The sequence below is a fragment of the Aquarana catesbeiana genome, linkage group LG03, assembly GCF_042186555.1.
Source record: "Aquarana catesbeiana isolate 2022-GZ linkage group LG03, ASM4218655v1, whole genome shotgun sequence".
NCBI classification, from domain to species: Eukaryota; Metazoa; Chordata; class Amphibia; order Anura; family Ranidae; genus Aquarana; species Aquarana catesbeiana.
Genome location: NC_133326.1, coordinates 475,444,712 through 475,467,776, shown reverse-complemented (window position 1 = coordinate 475,467,776; position 23,065 = coordinate 475,444,712). Strand labels below are relative to the sequence as shown.

Below are 23,065 nucleotides of genomic sequence, written 5' to 3'. Positions count from 1 at the left end.
ATTTGCATGTGTTTTAATGTCAGAAAAGTACAAGAACATCTTTGGCGCATTATCATGTTAATCATGTGTTTTTGGCCACAATAGTATTCAATGGGAGTGCCTTAAAAACACCTGAAAATGCACATTTCTTTTTTTTTTTTTTTTTTTTTAACAACCACCTTCACCTAGTAATTACAAAAAATTAAAAAATAAATCGCATAAACACATTCACACTTAAAGTGGTTGTAAACCTCGTATGCATCAATTCTCAAATACATGCACCATTTTATAGTTTGTTCTGTAAAAATCCAAAATGGTGTATTTTCAACACTGTATTTTCATCTCCAAGCCTGTCACCGCTCTCCAGTCCATGGGTGTGTCTATGGACCGGAACCCGGGAGGCATGACATCACTGGCCCCACATCTCAGCTGTGTACACACACACACACACACACACACACACACACACACACACACACACACACACTCACTAGCACCGGCTTAGCAGCACTCACATTGCTGGAAGTGTTCGTGAACATCACTCCTTGCTAGGAGGTGGGGGAGTACAGCTGGGAGGTGGGGCCAGTGATGTCATGGATGAAAGATTTTCAGAGAGTTGTGATAGGCCTGGGGATGAAAGTACAGAGGTAAAAATACAGCACTTTGGATTTTTACAGAACAAACTATAGAATGGTGTATGTCTTTGGGGACTGAACTGATAATCGTTTCATCTCTGGAATTAATCCCCTTTTTAATGCAAACAGAATATTGGCATGCATTAAAAAGGAGATTAATTTCAGAGATAAAACGATAATTCTCCCACTCTACAAGGCTCTGGTTTGGCCGCACCTAGAGTATGCTGTTCAGTTCTGGGCACCAGTCCTCAGGAAGGATGTACTGGAAATGGAGCGAGTACAAAGAAGGGCAACAAAGCTAATAAAGGGTCTGGAGGATATTATGAGGAAAGGTTGTGAGCACTGAACTTATCCTCTCTGGTGAAAAGAAGCTTGAGAAAGGGGATATGATTTCAATATACAAATACCATACTGGTGACCCCACAATAGGGATAAAACTTTTTTGCGGAAGGGAGTTTAACAAGACTCATGGCCACTCATTAAAATTAGAAGAAAAGAGGTTTAACCTTAAACTACGTAGAGGGTTCTTTACTGTAAGGGTGGCAAGGATGTAGAATTCCCTTCCACATGCTGTGGTCTCAGCGGGGGGCATCGATAGTTTAAAGAAACTATTAGATAAGCAACTGAACGACCGCAACATACAGGGATATGCAATATAATACTGACATATAATGACACACATGGGTTGAACTTGTGTCTTTTTTCCACCTCACCTTCTATATATGTCTAGCGGTACCCCCATGAGGGCTGCTGCAGAGTTCAACTTATGAGTAGAGCAGCAATGCTTAGGAAAAAAAGAAGATAGTGAAAGTTTTTTTAACTCCAGATATCCTCAGCTAGCCTGATGTTTAAACTGCAGTATATCGTTGTAATTTGTAATCCACAAAGAAAAAAGGACAGAAGTGACTGTAGAACAAAAGGTGTGCTGTGATGATGGCTTAACTGAAGAAATATCACCACTTGTAGGTTCCTCTTTACATGTGAGTGCAATACAGTACTGACCTTACAGCGCAGGAGGGGAAAAAACAAGGCCCCAAAGGCCAGCTGTATGATGCCTGTGAAGTAGATTCACCTCCGTGGAACTACAAATCTCACCAGCAGTCTGCAGAAGGAGCTCACTCAGCAATACTGTAATCTCCACTGAACTGGGCAGGTGCCCTCTCACCACAATAGACTCAAATGGCTGTAAGGCTCCGTCTGGAATCCCCTCCTGAAGTCTCCGTCTGAAGATGGCGCCACCACGCCAAGCTGCAACTCCCGATTGGCTGAAGTGCAGGTGGCTTACAGTTGCCCTGAAACGCAGGCCGGTCCGCTTGCTGGAATAGCAGGGCTGTCCTCCAAGATCCCTCAGAGGCAGGAAATCCAACTCTCCGCTGTTTAGGCCGTAGTCTCTCACTTTTGGTTACACACAGACCTCCTGCTGGCAGGTGTTGAATGACATCCAGAGAGGCTGAAAACAGGCCACGCCGATCCTTTTATCACTCCTCTCAGCAGGCAGTTCTGCGCGCTTTGCATTGTCTGTCATGTAGTTCACGGCTGATCCAGCTAACAGTCACTTCCTCCTCCAAACTAAATCTCCCACATTATAATCAAATGGTAAGCAGTTCAAAGGTCTTTCTGTTCACTCAAGCAAATAAAAAAACCCATTGTGAACATCTCATCGCTGTAGATTAGCCCAGTTTGCTTAATTTTGATGCAAAATTGGGTTTACGAAAACACATCTGCTTATATCTTTCAATTGCACTTCATTCCCACAACTGTTCCTCCTTTGGAACCAAGTCCATTTTGTCCCTTTTTTTTTTTCTTTGTTTCATTTTTAGTCTAATGTTTAGATAAAAAAAAAGAGGCTTTTTGCTTATAAATTCTTCCTGACCCATGTAACTTGGTGCATTTCAGGTATGTTTGCTTTGCCTGCATACTTAGTGTCAAGTGGTGTCCCTCTTTCTAATAAAGTTGGAAGGTATGCTAATATGTGGGCCTCCTGGCCTTGTGCACCATGGAGTATTAGCATCATCTGTCTGAAGTACAGTAGATGTAAACCCATACTGGATGAATTTAGTTTGCCAAAGCATTGAACATCTCCAATTGCCATGCCATTTTTTTTTTTCTCAGCATATACTGTTTTTACTTTTTTTTTATTTTTTTTTATATCTCAATGCTGCTGGTCTCTTCTAGCCTCTGTTAGCCACCATGCATGCACTCCAGCATCAGCTGTACATCGTTTCTTTGGACAGGTGAGAACAGTGGACCCTGTCTGTGCAGAATGTCTCGGCATAGCAGTTTGAAGTCTCCACAAGTAGTACATTTGGCAGGCTGACCTCTCAGGAGACATTTGTCATCCCATAACTGGAGGTAACACTCACAGGGTATGAATTTAATGAATATAGGAGATTGGGTTTACATCTGCTTTAAGTACTCCATGTGCTATATAAGCAACAGAAGCTTCAAAACCTAAGCGTAGGCAGACCATTCACCTTGACACTTCTTACAGAATAGTGTTAAATAATTTAGGCTGGAAAAATATACATAATTTTTTTGCTAATCTATAAAACATCTTGTACACCAGGATAATTGTAACTAGAACATTTTCTGTTTGTAGAAACATCCTCCTCGCAAGGACTTTGTGAGAGCAGTTTCCTTGCAGACTGGATATCTCATTAAAGCCAATGGGGAAAACAGCTGCGTACTCTATTACCTCACACAAGTCGACCCCAAAGGTAATTCCAGAACACTGTATATCAGCTTTCTAGTCTGTCTAATTATCTAAGTACAGTTAACAAATGTAATCATTGGAAAGGAATTGATCCACTAGGTTTGAGATTTGATCTGGATTGGGCAGATTTGCAGATCAGCGGGTGTTTTTACAAGTATAACCCTTTCCGCTGCCTATACTTGAACTTTATTTTTTGACTAAAAAGGATGTGTGGCCCTCCACCTCTGAAAGATATTACCCCCGGTGGATGGGCTGATATCACCCAAAACTACAGGGCAAGGAACATCTGGTTATAAAGGCCTTGACAATGGGTGGGTACTTCCAGAGGAGGTGCATGAAACAGTGAGGATCGGATTGTTCTGCACCATCACAGCTGGTGGCGAGGAGTATGAGGAGGCTTGTGTGCATGACACAAGGTGAAACTTCATGCCTTCTGAGTGGAGAAAAAAATGTCCAAGTCAATTATATACTGTACATTGCTTTTATCCTAACAAACCCCCTTCCATGTTCTAACCTGCTTTTGTTTAGCAAATTGCACAGGAGAGCCAGTTCCTAGAATGGTCTGTTGCTAAGTGGGACATTTTGCCTGCTATAATCATAAGAGCATCACCATACTGTAATATGGGAATAAGTGCTATGAAAAGCAGTGAACCAATCACTCAAGGAGGGAAGGGGTTTTGGGAGAGCATATTCTGCACATAAGCAGAATTCCTTATTTGTTTCCAAGACGGAATATACTTTTTTTTTTTTTTTTTTGCATTATATTAGGAATTGGTTTTTGTACCATTCTTTGCTCTGGTGTATAAAATAATAACAAAGGAAATTTTGGTGGTTACATCAAAATTAATTTAATCTTTTTAATCACAAAGATTCTGGCTGAATTATTTTACAGTTTAAGAAATGGACTGTGATCTTCCAGGATTTCATAGTCCAGTTACTGCTACTAAGCATCACTAGTAATTTAGATGTGATCTGGGAATGCCACTGTGAAGAGTGTTACTGATGCTTTTTATTTTTTTATTTTTTTTTATCCTTTCATATTTTTTTCATAAGAGACAAGATATTTCTGTTTTAATAAATTAGTGATTGGAAGGGTGAAACTTCCATCTACATTTTCTATTCTATCAAGTTTAATTATCTATATTTTTGTTTAATCCTTTAATTTGTGTCATGGTGAGCAGTCCAATATACCTTTTTTTCCCGTTTGGGTGGAGCATTTTAGGCAGTTTTAATTGCACATAAGCCCCAAAATTCCCACATTACCTTCTGGGACACAAGCGGTCAGCACTGGACTGCTGTTTGTAGAGCGAGGCCCATTTATTTTAGATCCACCATCGCAAAGCACATGCCTGGAGTAAGCTTAGTGGAGATCTGCATGCACATAGCCGATTTTATAATTAACATAAAAAATACCACTTGGAGAAAAAATTTAATTTATGTCATTGGGTATATTGAGTTTTCAATATTTCATAGGAACCTTGAAAATACTGAATATGCTGCGCTTAGGATTTTTGACCATTAGATGGCACTCTATGCTTTCTGACTGAATGTGTACCATGCTGGCTCAATAAGTATAATGCGCTGCTGTCATTGTTAACGTTTTTTTGTTTTTTTGGGGTTTTTTTTTTTTTTTTTTTTATTGCAGGGTCATTACCAAAGTGGGTAGTAAATAAAGTATCTCAGTTTGTGGCTCCAAAGGTAAGTGTAAAAATATTTAAGATGTATTTAGTAATTATTATACCAGCAATATTTACAGAATTGGCAAATAAAGAGTTCTCAGTTGAACCTGTAATTAACAATTCCTTCATTCCCTGCTCAACAAATTTTTGTATTGCGTCCATAGTATAAGTAACTACACTAAATAGCTGATTACATTTAGAAAGGAGGAGAAGATGAGAATGGAATGACATAAATTAACAATCGCATCCTGTTATTTTCAGGCACATATTCTGGCGCTATTTCTAAGGTCTTGCCAAACTTTATTTCTATTTGTCAATGCTTTCCTATAATTTTTACTGATTTTATAAATAACTTTATTTTGTACATGTGCCTTTCAAGTAGCTCTAAAACATGAGTTGCTTATGACATCTGTGTATGTCAATAAAATTGATCATCAGATGGTGTGCTGGAAATTTATGTACTGTGATCTGAATGTTTCACACAGTTTTAACGAATACTGCTACAGCAGGTATTCTGCAGGACCCAGGCAAATAATTTAGGTCAGAGGTGGATATTCACATATTGCTGAGCTCCATTTATCACTATGGGAAAACACCTTTCCATGACTACAGGAATATATGGCAATGCAAAACAATGTATCTATTGTGCATTTTTAAAACCATGGTCTTCACCTTTGATTTAAACATTTATGATTCATGGGCCATTCACACTTCACGTGCCTGGCTGTGATTGGGCCCTTATAGTTTCCCTTTAAAAACGCACTCCATTGCAACACGGGAAATAATTTTGATTTTTAAATCAAATACATTATAAAGTAAAATTCCTGTGTAATGCTGCAGGAAAACAGACACGTGTGAGGCCCTTTAATATTAACTTCACAGAGACCTCATTGCCACCCCTCAGCCCTGTTCTGTGTCGCTATCTATAAAAATTCTGCGCATGTGCAGATGTGCCACAGGACTCTTCCAAGTATTTGAGAACTGTGGCATGTCTGTGTGCGCGCAAACTGCGCAATTCACATAGAGATGGCTAGTTTAAGGTTTCAGGGTATTGTAGTGACCCACAGCACTTGTGCACAGGCTAAGGCCGGCCATAGATGGAGCGATAAGAAAATCACTCGATTCCCCCATCAACACAGAGACAGTGTTGATGGGAATCCCTCCCACGGAGCCCATGTGTTCTCCTGACGGCCCTTTTAGGCCTAATGGTGACCTCCAGAGTCAGGGACAGCTGACATCCTTCGGTGTAGAGTGGATTATAAGGCATGGTGGGTGTAATGCAAGATGAAAAGGATGGGCGCCAGACACTTTTGGGATGCAAAGAGATTTATTGACTCCTAAACAGAACTGTGGGAGAGAGGGTTAGGGCCAGGACACCCTTAGGTAGATGCTAAAATAGAAGTATGTTTTTTTCTTTTTTTTGTTGATTAATTCTTACCTCGGTGGCTAGAGCATCAGACAGATGCTGCAGCTGTCCCCCGCCGTCTCTCTGTACTAAGAACCGAACCACCGATGGCTCGGTTCTCACAGATCCCCGAGAGGAAAGCTACTGAATGTCAGTCAGTGTCTCTCTCCTCTCTGCATCTCCACGCTCACTGGAGTGCTGAGCTGTGGAGGGGCGGGGAGAGGCTGTCTCAGCGGCTCACTGAGACTGCCATCAGTTAAGGCAGCTGGCGGATCCAGACTTGGAAGTCGGGATGATGCGCTGCCTTGACTGATGGCAGTGATGTCAGTGGAGAGCGGACTTCAGACCACTCTCCGCTGAAAATGGGCCACGGGAGTGCAAAACGAATTGCACTCCTGTGACCCAGAGGAGAAGCCCAGCCTAAAAAGCTTAGGCTGGACTTCACCTTTAATTGGCAGACTCCGATACTTCTATAGGCAGACAACCATACAGGTGAAGGCCTCCAGCCGGACACCACTTCTGTATAGGTAGGATGCTGTCTCTTATGGCAACTTGTTGTAGAAGTTACTAACTGTAATTGTATCCAACTATTTGCAACACAAACAGTTCTCCGCTTACCCCACAATCACTCACTGTTAGGGATGTGCCAAACACCCCTTGGTTCGGTTCACAGCAGAACATGCAAAAAATTAGTACAAACACTGTTGAAATGTGAAAAATCAAAAGTACTCATTTTAGAGGCTTATATGCAAGTTATTGCCATAAAAAGTGTTTGGAGACCCAGGTCCTGCCCCAGAGGACATGTATCAATGCAAAAAAAAAAAAGTTTTAAAAACGGCCATTTTTTCGGGAGCAGTGATTTTAATAATGCTTAAAGTGAAACAATAAAAATGAAATATTCTTTTAAATATGCCCGGGGGTGTCCTTAGTATACCTGTAAAGTAGCGCATCTTTCCCATGTTTATAACGGTGCCACAGCAAAATGACATTTCTAAAGGAAAACGTAATTTAAAACTGCTCGCAGCTGTAATGTATTGTTGGATCCTGGCAATATAGATAAAAATACCCAAAAAAATGGCGTGGATGTCGCCCCCCCCCCCCCTCCGCAAAATCCATACCAAGCCCTTCAGGTCTGGTATGGATATTAAGGGGAACCCCACACCATAATGTAAAAAAAAAATGATGTGGGGGACCCCCCAGGCACTATGTACTCTGAACAGCAGTATATATACTATACGGCCTGCCCTATATACTCTGCAGGAAATTGGGCCTTTGGTTTTGGTGGCGCAAGAACAATGTAAGTCCTCACAGTTACTCTTGTGGGGCGCAGGAATGGGCCCTGCTGTTAAATATTAGATCAAAAATGTAATTACATGCCCCTGTTAAACAGAGGCAGAAAATTTGAGCCTTGGGTGGTGGCGGTGGTGCCCTAAACCAAAATATTGTTGTAAGCTAGCATCATCAAGATTGGGGAGAAATAGGATAGTCAGCATAGGCAGTCTTCAAGGGATCCCACATCCATAGCAAATTCAATCAGTTACATCAGCATCAGGTGCTTGATAGCTGCTGATCCAAGACTGATTCATTTTTATGAATGTGAGCCTATCAACAGAGTCTCTGGACAGGCACAATCTTTGATCCATTACAAACCCTCCAGCAACACTGAATGTGCGTTCAGAAAGCACGCTGGATGCAGGACAGGCCAGTGGCTCAATTGCATATTGAGCAAGTTCTGGCCTGTGGTCCATCCTCAAGACCCAGTGGATGCTCTGTTGGAAAGGTCTCCAAGTCTGCTCTTGCCCCTAGATTTTCCTGCACCATATAATGCAGATGCTGGCAATGGTTGCTTGAACCCATCAGACCTTGGCGCTGAGGACTGAAAAATAGTTTAAAGGCTTCCGTCAAACGGCCACCTTCTCCACCGCTCTTCCTCTGACTGAACGAAGCCTCAGCAACATGTCCAGCACCAGGAAATCGTAACCTCGTAGGGTCTGGAAATGTGTTGCACAAACCTTTCTTCAAGACCTCCTGAAGACGTTTCATCCTCTGCGAAGGTCGGATGAGTTCTGCAACATTACCCTTGTAACGTGGATCAAGAAGGGTTGCCAGCCAGTAATGATACCTCTCCTTGATACCATGAATCCTAGGGTCCTTTTGCAGGCTTTGCAGAATCAGGGAGGCCATGCAGCATAAGTTTGGAGAGGCATTCGATTCTGAGTCCTCTGGTTCACTAAGGATCACATGATCTGTAACTACCTCCTCCCAGCAACGTACAATTCCTTGCGTTTCTGGGGACTGAAAAACATCCCTTGAAGACTGCTGCTGTGTGTTCTCCTCTACATCCATGCTGACACAATCCTCCTCCTCCTCCTCCTCTTCCTGTGTGTTTGGCAGGCCCGCAGGAATGCTATCTGGATAAAGGGGGCCATGAGAGGAAAAGGAAGTCCTCCTCTTCCTCCTGCTGTTCTGCCTCAATTGCCCTGTCCATGATTCCATGAAGCCTGTGCTCCAACAGGAAGACTATAGGGACAGTGTCACTGATGCATGCATTGTTGCTGCTCACCATCCTTGTGGCCTCCTCAAATAGTGACAGGACAGTGCATGCATTCTTGATCAGTAGCCACTGGCATGGGGAAAAGAAGCCAAGTTCCTTTGACCCTGTGCTGGTACCATACTCACACAGGTACCCATTGATGGCCCTCTGCTGTGTGCAGCTGCTGCAGCATTGCCAACGTTGAGTTCCACCTGGTGGGCATGTCACAAATGAGACAGTTGGTGGGCAGGTTGCATTCCCTTTGAATGTCAGCCAGCCAAGCACTGGCATTGTATGACCGGCGGAAATTACCACAGACTTTTCTGGCCTGCCTCAGGAGATTCTGTAAGCCCTGGTACCTGCTCAAGAACCACTGCACCACCAAATTTAGGACGTGTGCCAAACATGGAACATGGGTCAAGTGTCCCTGTCGGAGGGCAGAGAGAAGGTTGGTGCCATTGTCGCATACAACCATTCCTGGCTGAAGCTGGCGTGGCGTCAACCACCTCTGAGCCTGCCCCTGTAGAGCTGACAGAATCTCTGCCCCAGTGTGGCTCCTGTCCCCTAGGCAGACCAACGCAACCACCGCATGGCATCTTTTAGCCTGACTGCTTGCGTAGCCCCCTTGAACGCTTACGGAGCACTGCTGGTTCAGAGGACAAATCTGCAGAAGAGGCCATAAAGGAAGAAGTGGTGGAGGGGGTGGAGGAAAGAGCTGTTTCAGAATCACCACTAGCATTTTGGAGGCGTGGTGGTGGAACAAGCTCCAACAACACTAAACCCTGTCCTGCATCCTTCCCAGCTGCCAGCAGAGTTACCAAGCTGTGAAGGAAAGATAATTTCCCTGCCCATGCCTGCTGGACCATGAGTCAGCGGTAATATGAACCTTACTGCGGACTGCCAAGTCCAATGAGGCCAAAACATTGCCTTCCACATGCCGGTAGAAAGCCGGAATGGCCTTCCATGAAAAGAAATGGCATTTTGGAACCTGCCACTGAGGTACGGCACATTCCACAAATTCACGAAAGGGGGCAGTCTCTACCAGCTGAAAAGGCAGCAGTTGCAGTGCTGTCAATTTGGCCAAGCTAGCATTTAGACGCTGAGCATGTGGATGGCTGGGGCCAAATTTCTTTTTATGGTTCAGCAACTAGGGTAGGGAAATTCGCCTGCTAAAATCAATTGGCGGTGTACTTCTAGCAGATTGGCTGCAAGTACTTGGGACACCTATTGCTATACCTTTTATTCCTCTCAGTGCAGGTTTTTGAGAGGACTGGAGGTGTAGTAGGGTTGGGGATCCCAGATGAGGAGCAAGGAGAAGTTTGCCTTTTTCTTTGTGGGTCTTTCAAGTGCTGTTGCCAACGGACTGCATGGCAGGTCATCACATGTCTGGTCAAGCATCTGGTGCCCAAGCGCCTGCTGTTCTGGCCAGGCTTGATCCGTTTCAGACATAGGTTGCAAACAGCAACGGTGCGATCTGCTGCACGTGTGTCGATAAAGGCCCACACCAAGGAACTTTTAAAAGTCAGCGGGGAGTCACCAGCGCCCTGCACCTGCCGAGCTCTGTGGTGTGATGCAATAGGATGGCTGCCCCCTAGAGGACATCCTTCCTCGTTGGAGTTGTGCCGCCTCCTCCTCCACCTCCTCTCTTCTTTCAGGCACCCAATTACAGTCAGTGACCTTATCATCCCCTCCCTCCTCGTCACTGGAGCAAACTTGGCAGTATGCTGCAGCTGGGGGAACATGACTGCCAGTTTCTTGTCCTTCTTGGGCACCCCCTTCTCTAGGCTCACATTACTCCCTTCTTCAACTTGGGAACCAACATCAGAGCCTTCAAATCGCTGCTCATCCTCCAGCAGCATATACCTGACACTGTGGTCGAATAATTCTGGGGACTCCTCCGTGCATTGTGGTGGGGCTACAGAAGGAGTGACTGTGGACAATGAGCCGGTGGAATAGGCCGCTTTGGCAGCTGTGTTGGAAGGCAAAGTACTCTGAGCCTGGGTGACAGAGGATGAGGACGGCTTTGTTATCCACTCCACCAACTCTTTTTTGCATGTTGTGGCTCAATAACACAGCCAGCAGCAGAAAAAAAGGACAAGCGTGCCCCATGGCCAGTTGCAGAGGATGTACCTTGTCCACGACCACCACTGTTGACTGTAGACATAGAGGCTGCTTGCCCTCTTTAAGTTGCCTGGGAGCGTCTGCCTCTCCTTGGTGGCCTTCCGGACATGATGTTTATTAAAAACTGTACATGCTGTATTACATACTGTGTACACTGCCTGTGCTGTATTAGAAACTGTGTATACCACCTGAAGTTAGAAACCGTACACCACCGAATGTATGGTAGATATAAGCTACACTGGATGCAGCGTGTGTGTGTGTATGATATGATATATCTATATCTCTCTATCTCTATTGCCTGCACTGACTGAATATCGAGTGAACACTGAATCTATAGTCTATGTTGAAATGCAGAGTATATACTAGACTGACTGTGTGTATGTATATGTGTAATATATATATATATATATATATATATATATATATATATATATATATATATATATAATATATATATAGTGTATGTGTGTGTGTATGTATGTATGTGTGTGTGTGTGTATATATATATATATATATATATATACACACACACACACACACACACACACACACACACACACACACACACACACTGGGGACGGAAAGTATTCAGACCCCCTTAAATTTTTCACTCTTTGTTATATTGCAGCCATTTGCTAAAATCCTTGAAGTTCATTTTTTTCCTTATTAATGTACACACAGCACCCCATATTAACAGAAAAACACAGAATTGTTGACATTTTTGCAGATTTATTAAAAAAGAAAAACTGAAATATCACATGGTCCTAAGTATTCAGACCCTTTGCTCAGTATTTAGTAGAAGCATCCTTTTGATCTAATACAGCCATGAGTCTTTTTGGGAAAGATGCAACAAGTTTTTCACACTTGGATTTGGGGATCCTCTGCCATTCCTCCTTGCAGATCCTCTCCAGTTGTGTCAGGTTGGATGGTAAACGTTGGTGGACAGCCATTTTTAGGTTTCTCCAGAGATGCTCAATTGGGCTTAAGTCAGGGCTCTGGCTGGGCCATTCAAGAACAGTCACAGAGTTGTTGTTGTTTTAGCTGTGTGCTTAGGGTCATTGTCTTGTTGGAAGGTAAACCTTTGGCCCAGTCTGAGGTCCTGACGGCCAGCTCTAGGAAGGGTTCTGGTCGTCCCAAACGTCTTACATTTAAGGATTATGGAGGCCACTGTGCTCTTAGGAACCTTAAAGCGGGAGTCCGGCGACCAATTTTTTTTTTTTTTTTTTTAAGTCATTGAGACACTTTGCTAACCCCAAAATAATACTCAGTTTGGGTGTAATATTTCCGCCTCTGTCTGTTTTCGTAGCCCACAAGCATTGATTTCCTGGATGTGGTGAATGCTGTTCATTCACAGCTTGTTCACACGCATGATCATTGTTTCCGCACTGAATCTTGGGGAGCCTGACACTAAGCTCCCAGGAGACAGTGCGGCGCCGTGGAAAGGCAATAAACATGCCTACTCCCATGGGAGGAGAGACAGGAAGTACCACAAAAAAGTACAATATAAAGGTAATTACAGCGATAAAAAAAATGTTCGTGCGGCATTTGAACATCTATGCAATTAACTGAGGGGGGTAAGATTAAGTTAAAAATTTGAGTGGAACCCTGCTTTAAGTGCAGCAGAAATTTTTTTTTTTTAACCTTGGCCAGATCTGTGCCTTGCCACAATTCTGTCTCTGGGCTCTTCAGGCAGTTCCTTTTGACCTCATGATTCTCATTGGCGCTGACATGCACTGTGAGCCGTAAGGTTTTATATAGACAGGTGTGTGGCTTTCCTAATTAAGTCCAGTCAGTATAATCAAACACAGCTGGACTCAAATGAAGGTGTAGAACCATCTCAAGGATAATCAGAAGAAATGGACAGCACCTGAGTTAAATATATATGAGTGTTACAGCAAAGGGTCTGAATACTTAGGACCATGTGATATTTCAGTTTTTCTTTTTTAGTAAATCTGCAAAAACGTAAACAATTCTGTGTTTTTCTGTCAATATGAGGTGCTGTGAGTACATTAATGAGGAAAAAAAATGAACTTAAATGTTTTTAGCAAATGGCTGCAATATAACAAAGAGTGAAAAATGTAAAGGGGTCTGAATACTTTCCGTCCCCGCTGTGTGTGTGTGTATATGTATATGTGTATGTGTATATATATATATATATATATATATATATATATATATATATATATATATATATATATATATATATATATATATATATATATATATATATATATATTCAAATACACTGCCACTAATTGATTAACCTGCCTGCTTAATCTAACTCAGGCTATCTCTCTGTCCATGCCAACAACACTACACATGGTCGCTGTGTAAGCAGCCTTATATAGTGAGCCCTGAGCCGAGATCACAGTGCATTATGGGGCGTTCCAATTTCCTGTGAATGCCCCATAATGTTTGCTGTTCTGCGAACGCCCGATGTTCGAGTCAAACTTATGTTCTAACATCGAGCTCATCCCTACTCACTGTGGGTCTTCACTCAATGAGCTCCCAGTCTCTCTCACTAGACTTCAGATCCAATAGCCACTGGATCCACTGAGCTCTTCCACTGTTAGCACTCAGTATCTTCAAGCGTCACCCCCCACTTCCTTGCTGGGTCCCTGGCTTGGCACTCACAGATACTCTTCAAGCATCACCCCTTTTGACACGCTAGATCCCTGGCTTGGCACTCACTGATGCTCTGCAAGCATCACCTCTGCTGTCCTGCTGGGTCCCTGACTTGGCACTTGCTGAAGTTTTCCCACTTCTTCACCATCCCTGGCTGGTGAGAAGTCGGCTCTGGTACTGGCCTCAGTTTACTCACAGTGGTCTCCGGTAAGAAGGTGGATGGTCCCCTAGTGGCGACAGCTTCCCCTTTACCACCGACCACAACTGGTTCTCCGGCTGGTGTAACCGTTACTTCTGGTTGGACTACAAGCCTGCAGTCCCAACCCTACACTGCTCTCCTGCTTCTGGATAGGCCCTCAGCCTAGCAGCCAGATGTCCCAGGGATAGGCCTCAGGCTTACAGCCTAGCAGCCCAGGGCAGCATGACACACGTCCACCCAGACAGCCATCTGGGTGGCACAGAACCCCGATTCTGACTCCCCCTGACTGCACCCAAATAAATAGCCTCTCCCAGCAGGCCAAGGGACCCAATAAAATCCCTGCCCATTGGCTGAGACACCCCATTTATTCCTAATCTGTACTTGCTATGCCCTTGTCTTACTTAATGTCACCAGCTACAATGCCACCTGGTGACAGAAGAGAAAAGTGCAGCAATTCCAGAATTAGGGGGAAATCAATTGATCTCCTAACAAATGGCCAAGGCAACTATCGCCTGGCAGCTAAATTTAATAGCAACCCTGCCTAAACTTCAGGGTGCTACGTCTGCTAGTGGTTATAACAGCCGCTAGCAATAATCATATGTAAAATCTGTTGGCTGGTTGTACCCAAGTTGATCGATCAACTTGGGTACATTTAGCCAGCCCATACATGGTTTGAATCTCGGCCAGAACCCTGCTGAACCGGGAACTAGTCAAGAACCGAACAGTCTATAGCCGGAATAAGAAGGGTGGCGTGTAAATCTGAATCTTGTGATGTGCATGCACCCTCTGTAAAACACTGCTGCCTGGGATATATGATGTGGCAATCCCAGGAGGTGGTGGGGGCCTAGACAAGAAAGTAGGAAGTGCTGCCTTGCAGTACAAAAAAGTACTGCACTTTCTCAAAAACATTAAAGTAGGGGGAGGAACTAGAAAAGAATATGTTTTTATGTAACGTCCACTTTATTTAAAAAAAAAAAAAAAAAAAAATGCATGCAGGATCTACTTTGTTTTGCTTTGCTACACTGTTTTTATGCTTTTCCTGCTCCTTTCCACAATGTAAAATTTTCAATTTGCTCAGGGAAAATAATGCATTCCCTATGTGGCTGAAATCTTATCTCAATGGTTGTTAAGCAGGAATATTAGTGATTGCACTGACCCAGGGAAATCTTCTCTATTTTAATACAAGATGATAAAAATACTCTAAAATAACTCATTGTCTGCTCGCACAATACGTAAAACACACTTCAGTGTATATACAGATATATCTAAAAGAATCAGGAAGTGCATATGTTTAAAAACGAGATGAGTAAAAATCGGAGAGTAGAGATATGGGACCTACTACAAGCGGTCTACAGAAAATTATAGGGGTGGATACAAGACCAGTCACTGTGTACAAGGAGAGAGCGCAACAGTGACTGATATTTATTACAGGAAGCTCTTGCGCAGAAGCAAAATGCAAGAGTTTTAATACTGTACACAAGCTAGAACAAATCCAAAGATGACACCAAGTAAAAATACACATGCCTACTTGTATTTAGATAACGGTTGTTTCATCCAGATTTACCCAGCAGTAAAAATTCTTTATCATCTGTAGCTGTGGGTATTGTGGAGTAATTTAACCCCAAAGATCACAACAGAGACTCTAAAGTCAGGTTTAAGTTAGTTTCTAACCGTTTAGCTTCTCTTTGTTGCAAAGTTCTGACAGAGGAAATAAGGGTAAATTATTTGCAATTTCTGAGTCCTGAGTTTTTTTTCAAAAATGTATTTCTTCATGGTGTCGCAACTACAGAGGTCAGAGAAAGTATGTTTTAAAGGCCTTTACCTTTTTTTTTCCCCTTCATTTGGTGGTACAACAGGATGTGAGATGAGACGACATTTCGCCAAAGTGAGGGGCATTCCCATCTTAGAAATTTGTCACCAGAGCATTTGTCCCTGTTAGAAGCTTCTCCTCTCAGCTCTTGGTCTTGAGAAGCTCAAAAATTTAGGATTTCCCTTTACTTTCTTTCTCAACGTTTTATTTTTGTAGTGAAGACTCACAAAGGAGCCTCTGGAAGGAATTGGATCCTCCTACCTGTCCAGAGGCTGCCCACCCTGTTACCAGTCCCATTAGCTCACTGAAAAGTTAGGCTCCAGTCTAGGGGTCTTTTTACAGTTTTTTGCAAAACCCAGACAAAATGCAGGAAGGAGGGTTTAGGGTGCCGGATACCCAAGGCACAAAAAACACTCTGAAGACAGCTTCTTGAAATTCCCAGTGGTAACCAGCCTTTTAGCAACAGCCACAAAGTAGTACTGACATTGAGGGAACAGTCAAAACTGTGACTCAGAGCAGTTAGTCTCTCTGTAGTCCTATATGGTGCCTGACCCTCACAATACCTAGAGCTGTAGGCCTTTCTCACGATGTAAAGGTGGCAGTTTCTGCCCAGCTCCCCTGCAACACATTTCAGCGAGGGATCGCTTCTCCAACCCTTCTTTAGGCCCCCAGCCCATAACACATGTTTGGGTCTAGTACAGGTAGCAGCTTCCCTAACACACAAGCCTCCCAGGATAAGCCCTAGGGAAGAGACAGTTTCTGAGACGATCCTCCCAAATATTTAACCTCTACCCAGCCATACCTTCTGAGATTGCCGCCCAGGGATTGGCTTGGTTGCATAAATTTACCTAACGTCAGAGATTGATTCTCCCTGACTATTTGCTATAACAATCTTCCACCAACAGGCAGGAGCAATCAACCACTAGGTTTAAGGAGAGCCTCCAGAATCTAGACAAATAGAGTTCAGCTCAGCTGGCTACAGCTCAGCCATAATACAGCCATAGACCTTTAGCCAGCCCAGGGCAGAGGTGCTACACTTGAACAAATAGAAAGGTGAATCCCTACAGAAGGGACACAGACAACCATAAAAACCTTGGCATAGAGTCTAACCATTTCCTACTCTATCAAGAATGATAGTTTATGAGAATATGTTAATGCTTTAGGCAAGATTCACTCCTTTCCATGCGCTTTGTTTTGCATTTGTGATTAAACTCTATTAAAAACAATAGTAAAGTTGTACGCATGCATTGGTGCAAGTTAAAGTATATCTAAAGCCAACACTTTTTTTTTTTTTTTGGATAGAGTAGTAGTGTTGTTCTTACATCTGTGTGTAAATTGAAGAGCCTTTTCTTCACTTGTCCTGTAGGCTCAACAGTAGGTGAAGATAACTTTTCAATGTGAGGAATAATCCCTATTAGACAGTTGTCACAGGAACAAATGTCTGTATTGGAAGAATTCCTCTCTATTCCTGTTCTGGTGACAACTGAAGTTGTTGATTGTGAAATTCACCCTCCCTTTCATTCCCGTTGACATTGGTGAACAGGACTAATATTTAGATCATCAATCTCCCGAACGGGGACACCAGTAAAAACATGATGGTGGTTCTCACCACTCACCATTTTTTTTTCAAATCTAAAAAAGTTTGCCTTTTAGTTATACAGTCTGAAACCGCTAACAAAGCACCTAAGACGACATTATGACTTCATGGTCAAACTCTGTCATTCTAAGTTTGCTCGAACTGATACAATGTTTAAAATCCTTTATTCTACAGGCAATGAAAAAGATCTATAAAGCTGGTTTAAAGTATCCTGAATGGAAGAGAAAACATGACCCACTTTTTAAGCCATGGGTGTATCCAGAGCAGAACAACCTTCCAACCGTGAATTTGGAAGACCTGGCAATCCAGAGGGCTGATGAGCTGGAAAACATAGATGAAAGTGGAGTATCTGAAGAAAGAACACACATTAGTGATGATGAAGATGGGCTTTCAAAGGATTCTTAAATAGATGTTTTTAATCCTTCATATAATTTCTTCTGTCCATCTACAAAATTAGATTCACAACCAGTTTGCTTGGTTAACCCTCACCCCATCCCTTTCTACCATTTTCTGATCTTTTTTAAACTTTGTACAACTCAGGAACAAGTTGAGGTGTATTTGAAAAAGTCCTGTTGAAAGGAAATCTCTTAATGGACACCAACTACGTAATAATTTTTTCCTATAAATTTCCTAATGTATTTGTTTTTCAGAACTGACTGCTCACACATAAAAATAAATGTGGACAGACTAGGAGAAAACATTTAGGAAGAACTTCTGTAAGGGTTTTTACAGCAAATTCCTGAAAACTGGACCTTTTTATTTACAAAGTATTTGCTATATATTTATATCGGTCAACTGTGAGTGCAGCTGCCCTCATAAGCATCATGTTATTGAACAGCAGTTCTGGGAGGAAAGATCAATGTACCCATGATCAAGGATAAAGAACACACATATACAAATCAAGAAAGCCAAAATAAAGTCCAAAGTCCTTGTGTACACTTTTTGGGTCACTGAGTCAAAGTGAGCAAGACAGCCAGGGAATTATTTGCAGTCTACAATGGCGGCCTTCCATTTGGAAAAGTTTAATTTTAAGAGTATGTAAATACTTTTAATTTAAACAGCCGGTCCCCAAGGTTACTTTAAAAGGACGCTTGCCAATAGAGGTATCCCTAGGCTGCCTTTGTTGGCCAACCTAAAAAATGCTAGTTTAGTTGGCAAGTTGTTGACCTGGATCAAATATGCCTTACAGTTGCTGCTTATTAATTGGGGGTCAGTTAGCTTCCTGACTGCCTCTAGCTTCAATAAATTATCATTTTAGAATAAGGTCATCCACGGAAGCCTTAATACTACTTATGATAGGTTACCTTTTAAGATATGGTGACAATGAAGAGCCATTTGGAGTTATACCCAAGCATGGAGTTATAACCAACTTTCCCTCATGTAATGCATCTCTAATCTTGCTGATTTTACAATTGAATCTAAATCCAGGAACAGAGAATGAAACCATTGCAGCTTACCAGTCCTTAGATGTGTTTTGGCTGCATTTGTTTTCTTTTTTTAGGCTAGGGATGTTTTCCTCAAGCACAGAAAATACCTGTTGATCTTGCAAGAAATGCAGTGTCCTTGACACTTCCCGTGAGCTAGTCAGAAAGCAAAACTATCTTGCCTTTTGCAAACTACTAATATCATTCCCTATGTAATGGAGAGGAACAAAGGCAGTTTAAAGCTAAATTCCACTCTTCTGCATAGTTACATTGGTCCAGCTTGGATGCAAATTTAATACCTGTCCGATCACTGTGGTATAATTGGATCACTGCAGTAGCCAGCACTACTACAGCGATTCTTCTGTATTCTGGGTCCTGGAAAGCAAAGGCAGCCTGAAAAGAAAACCAATAGAAAAACTGCATCCAAGTGCTGTTGACCTGTAATATAAAAGCTTTTGTTTTGGGGTTTAGATTAATGATTAGCTGCAGCGTGTTCGCACAGCCCACGTGCAGAGCCTGCCAGGAAGTCGGCACTGCGCTAATCACAGGCAGTGAGACATTTACCCGATGCGCGGCTGCAGAGATCGGGAAAAGTCTCACTGCCTGTGATTAGCGCAGTGCCGACTTCCTGGTGGGCTCTGCACGTGAGCTGTGCGAACACGCCGGAGCTCATTCTTAGTTTAGATACACTTTAAAAGTGAGCACATTTACTATATGACCATGCCCTTTTATGCAGTTTCTTTACCTTTGTTTGTATAATTTAAATTTGAACCCCATTTTCATTTCCACATTATGCACATATGTTTATCAGCTTCCTATTTCGAGCATGGCAACGTGAGGGACTCTATTCCTCCAGAACAAAAAAAAAATCATACTGTGAATGTTTATATGGTTCTGTGAATAGCACCCAGAGAACAAAACTTGATGAAATTTTCGACAACAGCCAATTAATGTTCTGACATTTTATAAGGGACTGCATATCCAATCAGCATGTGTGGGTTAATCCATTTATACACTGTAAACAATAGAATAAAATGTCAGAAACTTTTTATTACAAAGAGGCTAAGTTAACAGTCTCATAGACCTCTGGGAGGCCTGCGACTGCCTTGATACTCTTATATCTTTATAGAGATGACTAATTTTCTCTGGGTCTCAATATAATTCCTCCCATAGTTATTAGCAGAACCACAATTGTTAAAGCACCTTGATCGTGGAGAGTTTTTTTTTGTTAAACAAGCAAATCACCCCTTCATGTTTAATTTAGGGATCTTTAATTTAGATTTAAAAAGTTTAGTAGGTAAAAATTGTTTGATTGCAATTGACTCTTTTGTTTTGAAAATGGCAGTGTGGTCTGATAATCTTTGTCAAAAAGAAAGTGTGTGCTTATAAATTATATTTTTTTCTTGAGCAATAAAATGAGTGAAGCCAGTTTGTACTAGTTTGGTCTTTAGAGGTAAAGTTTAATCTGCTTATATTTTGCCTTCTTGGTTCCTTATTTCACCCTTTTTATCTAAATGTTAATTACACTTTTAAATAAGGACTTTCAGTTTTCATTGTTTTAATATTATTGACCTCACTAGGTAATTTTAGGCAGGTGTTGGGCTGCAGATTTTCTGCTGACCTGAAGGCGGCACTGTTGCTTCTTTGGCCTGAAAGGAAACCACTGGGGACTAGTCTGACCCCTATTATGTGTTTCAGGTAGCCATATTGGAAGGGCTGGCATCTCTTATTGGTTGCTGAAATCTAGCAATATTTGGCACAGATGTACTTAAATCAGATTCTGCATTATAAAGTGCGCTTGCAGCGTGGGTGCAGGTCGCAGAGAGTGCCCTGCTTTTTAGGGAGATAGGAGAAGTGAGTGGGAGAGGTACCTGACCAGGAAGGAAAAGTAGGTTTCCCCTTAAAGGGTATCTCTTCTGTCAACTTTATGGAACTGTCTCCCTCCATCAGCTGGGTAAACATCAAGAGATCTCAGGGCAACCCAGTGATCCCATACCACATCCAAGGAAAGCACTCTGCGGGAATACTTTGGTCTGTAAGCTCATATTCTATTGCTATTGAAAAAGTGCCTTGTTGACTAACATTATTTTGTTGTCACCTGCAACACACGTGGTATCATTTCTGTAAACTACCTTACTTTTGTGATCATTCAAATTCTAAAATTTGACTCCTCCGATCTTTGGAGTAAGCTGGTTAAGCCCCACTCACATGCTTCGTTATGCAATGTAGGCAGATCATGACTGGTGGGAGAGGCCGCAGGGTGTTGTACACAGAAAACATCACAAAACCCTGCCTCGGTACTCCTTTCAAGTTCCCTCAGCCTTGGTGCAAGCAATAGGCTGGCTCTTGAGGGGACTTTTGCAAGTATCACAATGCCTTGATGGGAAGATATCAGCTCAGAGAAGTGGGCATTCCTAGGCATACTGCAGTTGCCTGCAGACTGCCCTAGGCAAAACCCACATGTGATGTTGAGCCTCCATGATTGAAATCACTAAAATCCAGTGAATGAAAGAGACAGTCCAGGAATAGTAAGGCTAGGGAGGAAAGGGCTACCTGATGCTTGACACCAATTAGCCAAGAAACTAGGGGGACTCTATTGAACTTGCTGCAGCTTTATATGCACACTGTGAAAAGATCACAATATGCGATGAAATCAGCAATTTGCCACATATACATCCTTCATGGTTATAATATTGACCTCAAGTCTCTGCAGTCTCCCCATCGTGCAGTAGGAACGGATGTACTAAAGCACTGGAGAATTACGGAGGAATTCCATCAAGCACTAGCTATGTGTGGAGGTGCCATGGACATTTCCTGAAAGAAAACCACACACACTGTTAAAAATGTGTTCATTCAAGAGAAAAGTTTCATCCTGCTCCTTCACTATTCCTTGCCATTAAAGTTGAAAACAAACTTCTAATTGACATCACCAACAATTCTACTATGGCCAACTTTACTTCAACCAAACTGGGAGACATGCTCTTGTGTATGGGCAGTTTCAGACAGTCCCCAGAACAGATCGGGGGGGGAGCACTGAAAAGCAGCTTAAAGAAAAAACACATTTTATTGCGGTATGTTGTACCTCAAAGTGTTTCTAAAATTAGAAATGAAGGGTACCATCATCCAAAACAGTTATATGCAAAAAAAGGGGCAAGTAGGGACAGTTGCTGAAGCTGTCCTCAGAGGCCTCAAAGGGAAGAAATGGATCAACCACAGAGTTTTATTATGTTAAAATATTTATTCATTACATATAAAAACATGTATCACAACATTAAATATCAAAACAATAAAGGAAAATCAATACAGCAATGAAATATTTGTAGACTTCCAAACAGGGTACTGGTTAAAGAGTTTGTTCACAGATTTATGCAATCCTCAACAGTTTCACGATCAAAGGACCGTTTCTTCAGGAGGATAAATCTATAAAGTAAGCAGTATTGGGTCAAACAGTCATACAAAATATACACATCTCATATAGTACATCAGACAACATATGCAATGAGTGCAGAAAACCAGCAAAAACTTTAAAACAGGCATAACTGCTTACCAATTACTCTGACCATGCAGATACATCAGCCACCAATGGCTCCCCATTGGGGATTTGTGCAGAGGGTAATTAATCTGGGTATATAATACATACACTCTTTGTGTTGCATATATATGTATATATCTATGGACTTCGATATAATAGGTGAACCTGGGTTAAAAGGGGGAGGGGAGGAGGGAAAGGGGAGGAAGTAACGGGACTGTGGAGGAGAGGGGAGGGAAGGGTGGGAAAGGAAGGAAGGGAGGGGGGAAAAGAGAGGTGGGAGAGGAAAGGAAAAGAGGGGCAAGATGGTAGGACAAAACCAAAGTCCAATATATAACGAAACCCTTACCTAACTTGTCAAACTGAGGATATGAAATAATTTCAAGGGGGAGCAGAAAGACAAGTACCAGGAGCAAAAATAATTTGCTCAGATCACACAGAGAAGATTGCATTGATTGATTTGATGTACAGCTGCTATTTGGCTGTGTCCATCCAGGGATGGATGGTGTTACAGCCAAAGTAATCTGAAAAGCAGAGTGAAGACCGCATGTCAGGAAAAGCTGTCAGTACAAATGACGTCACCGGGTCAGACTTCCCACATGCCCACCAGTATAGGGAGAAAAAGTTGAGGACTGAGTAAGTCAGGCAAAAGTCAACTGCAGAGCCTTAATATGGACATAAACAAAATTTCCACAATTGTTAAACATAAATAGGCTGTATAATAGTCCTACTAGAGGTTCTAATAGAGGCATCATTCACGATGGCAAAAGGAGAACTAAAATTCTAGGCTGTAAATCAGCAACTGGACACCTGTCA

The 23,065-nt window shown here is 42.3% G+C and overlaps 1 protein-coding gene across 1 annotated transcript in view; it reads left to right on the top strand.

Moving 5' to 3' along the window:
* Positions 1 to 19,235, top strand: part of LOC141132504 (START domain-containing protein 10-like) — a 155,973-nt gene extending 136,738 nt beyond the window's left edge. The window contains exons 4-6 of the mRNA XM_073621035.1: positions 3,214 to 3,331; positions 4,973 to 5,025; positions 17,471 to 19,235. Coding sequence (XP_073477136.1) covers positions 3,214 to 3,331; positions 4,973 to 5,025; positions 17,471 to 17,701 — 402 coding nt within the window. The 3' untranslated portion in view covers positions 17,702 to 19,235. The remainder of the gene's footprint in view (positions 1 to 3,213; positions 3,332 to 4,972; positions 5,026 to 17,470) is intronic.
* The last annotated feature ends 3,830 nt before the right edge of the window (positions 19,236 to 23,065 follow it).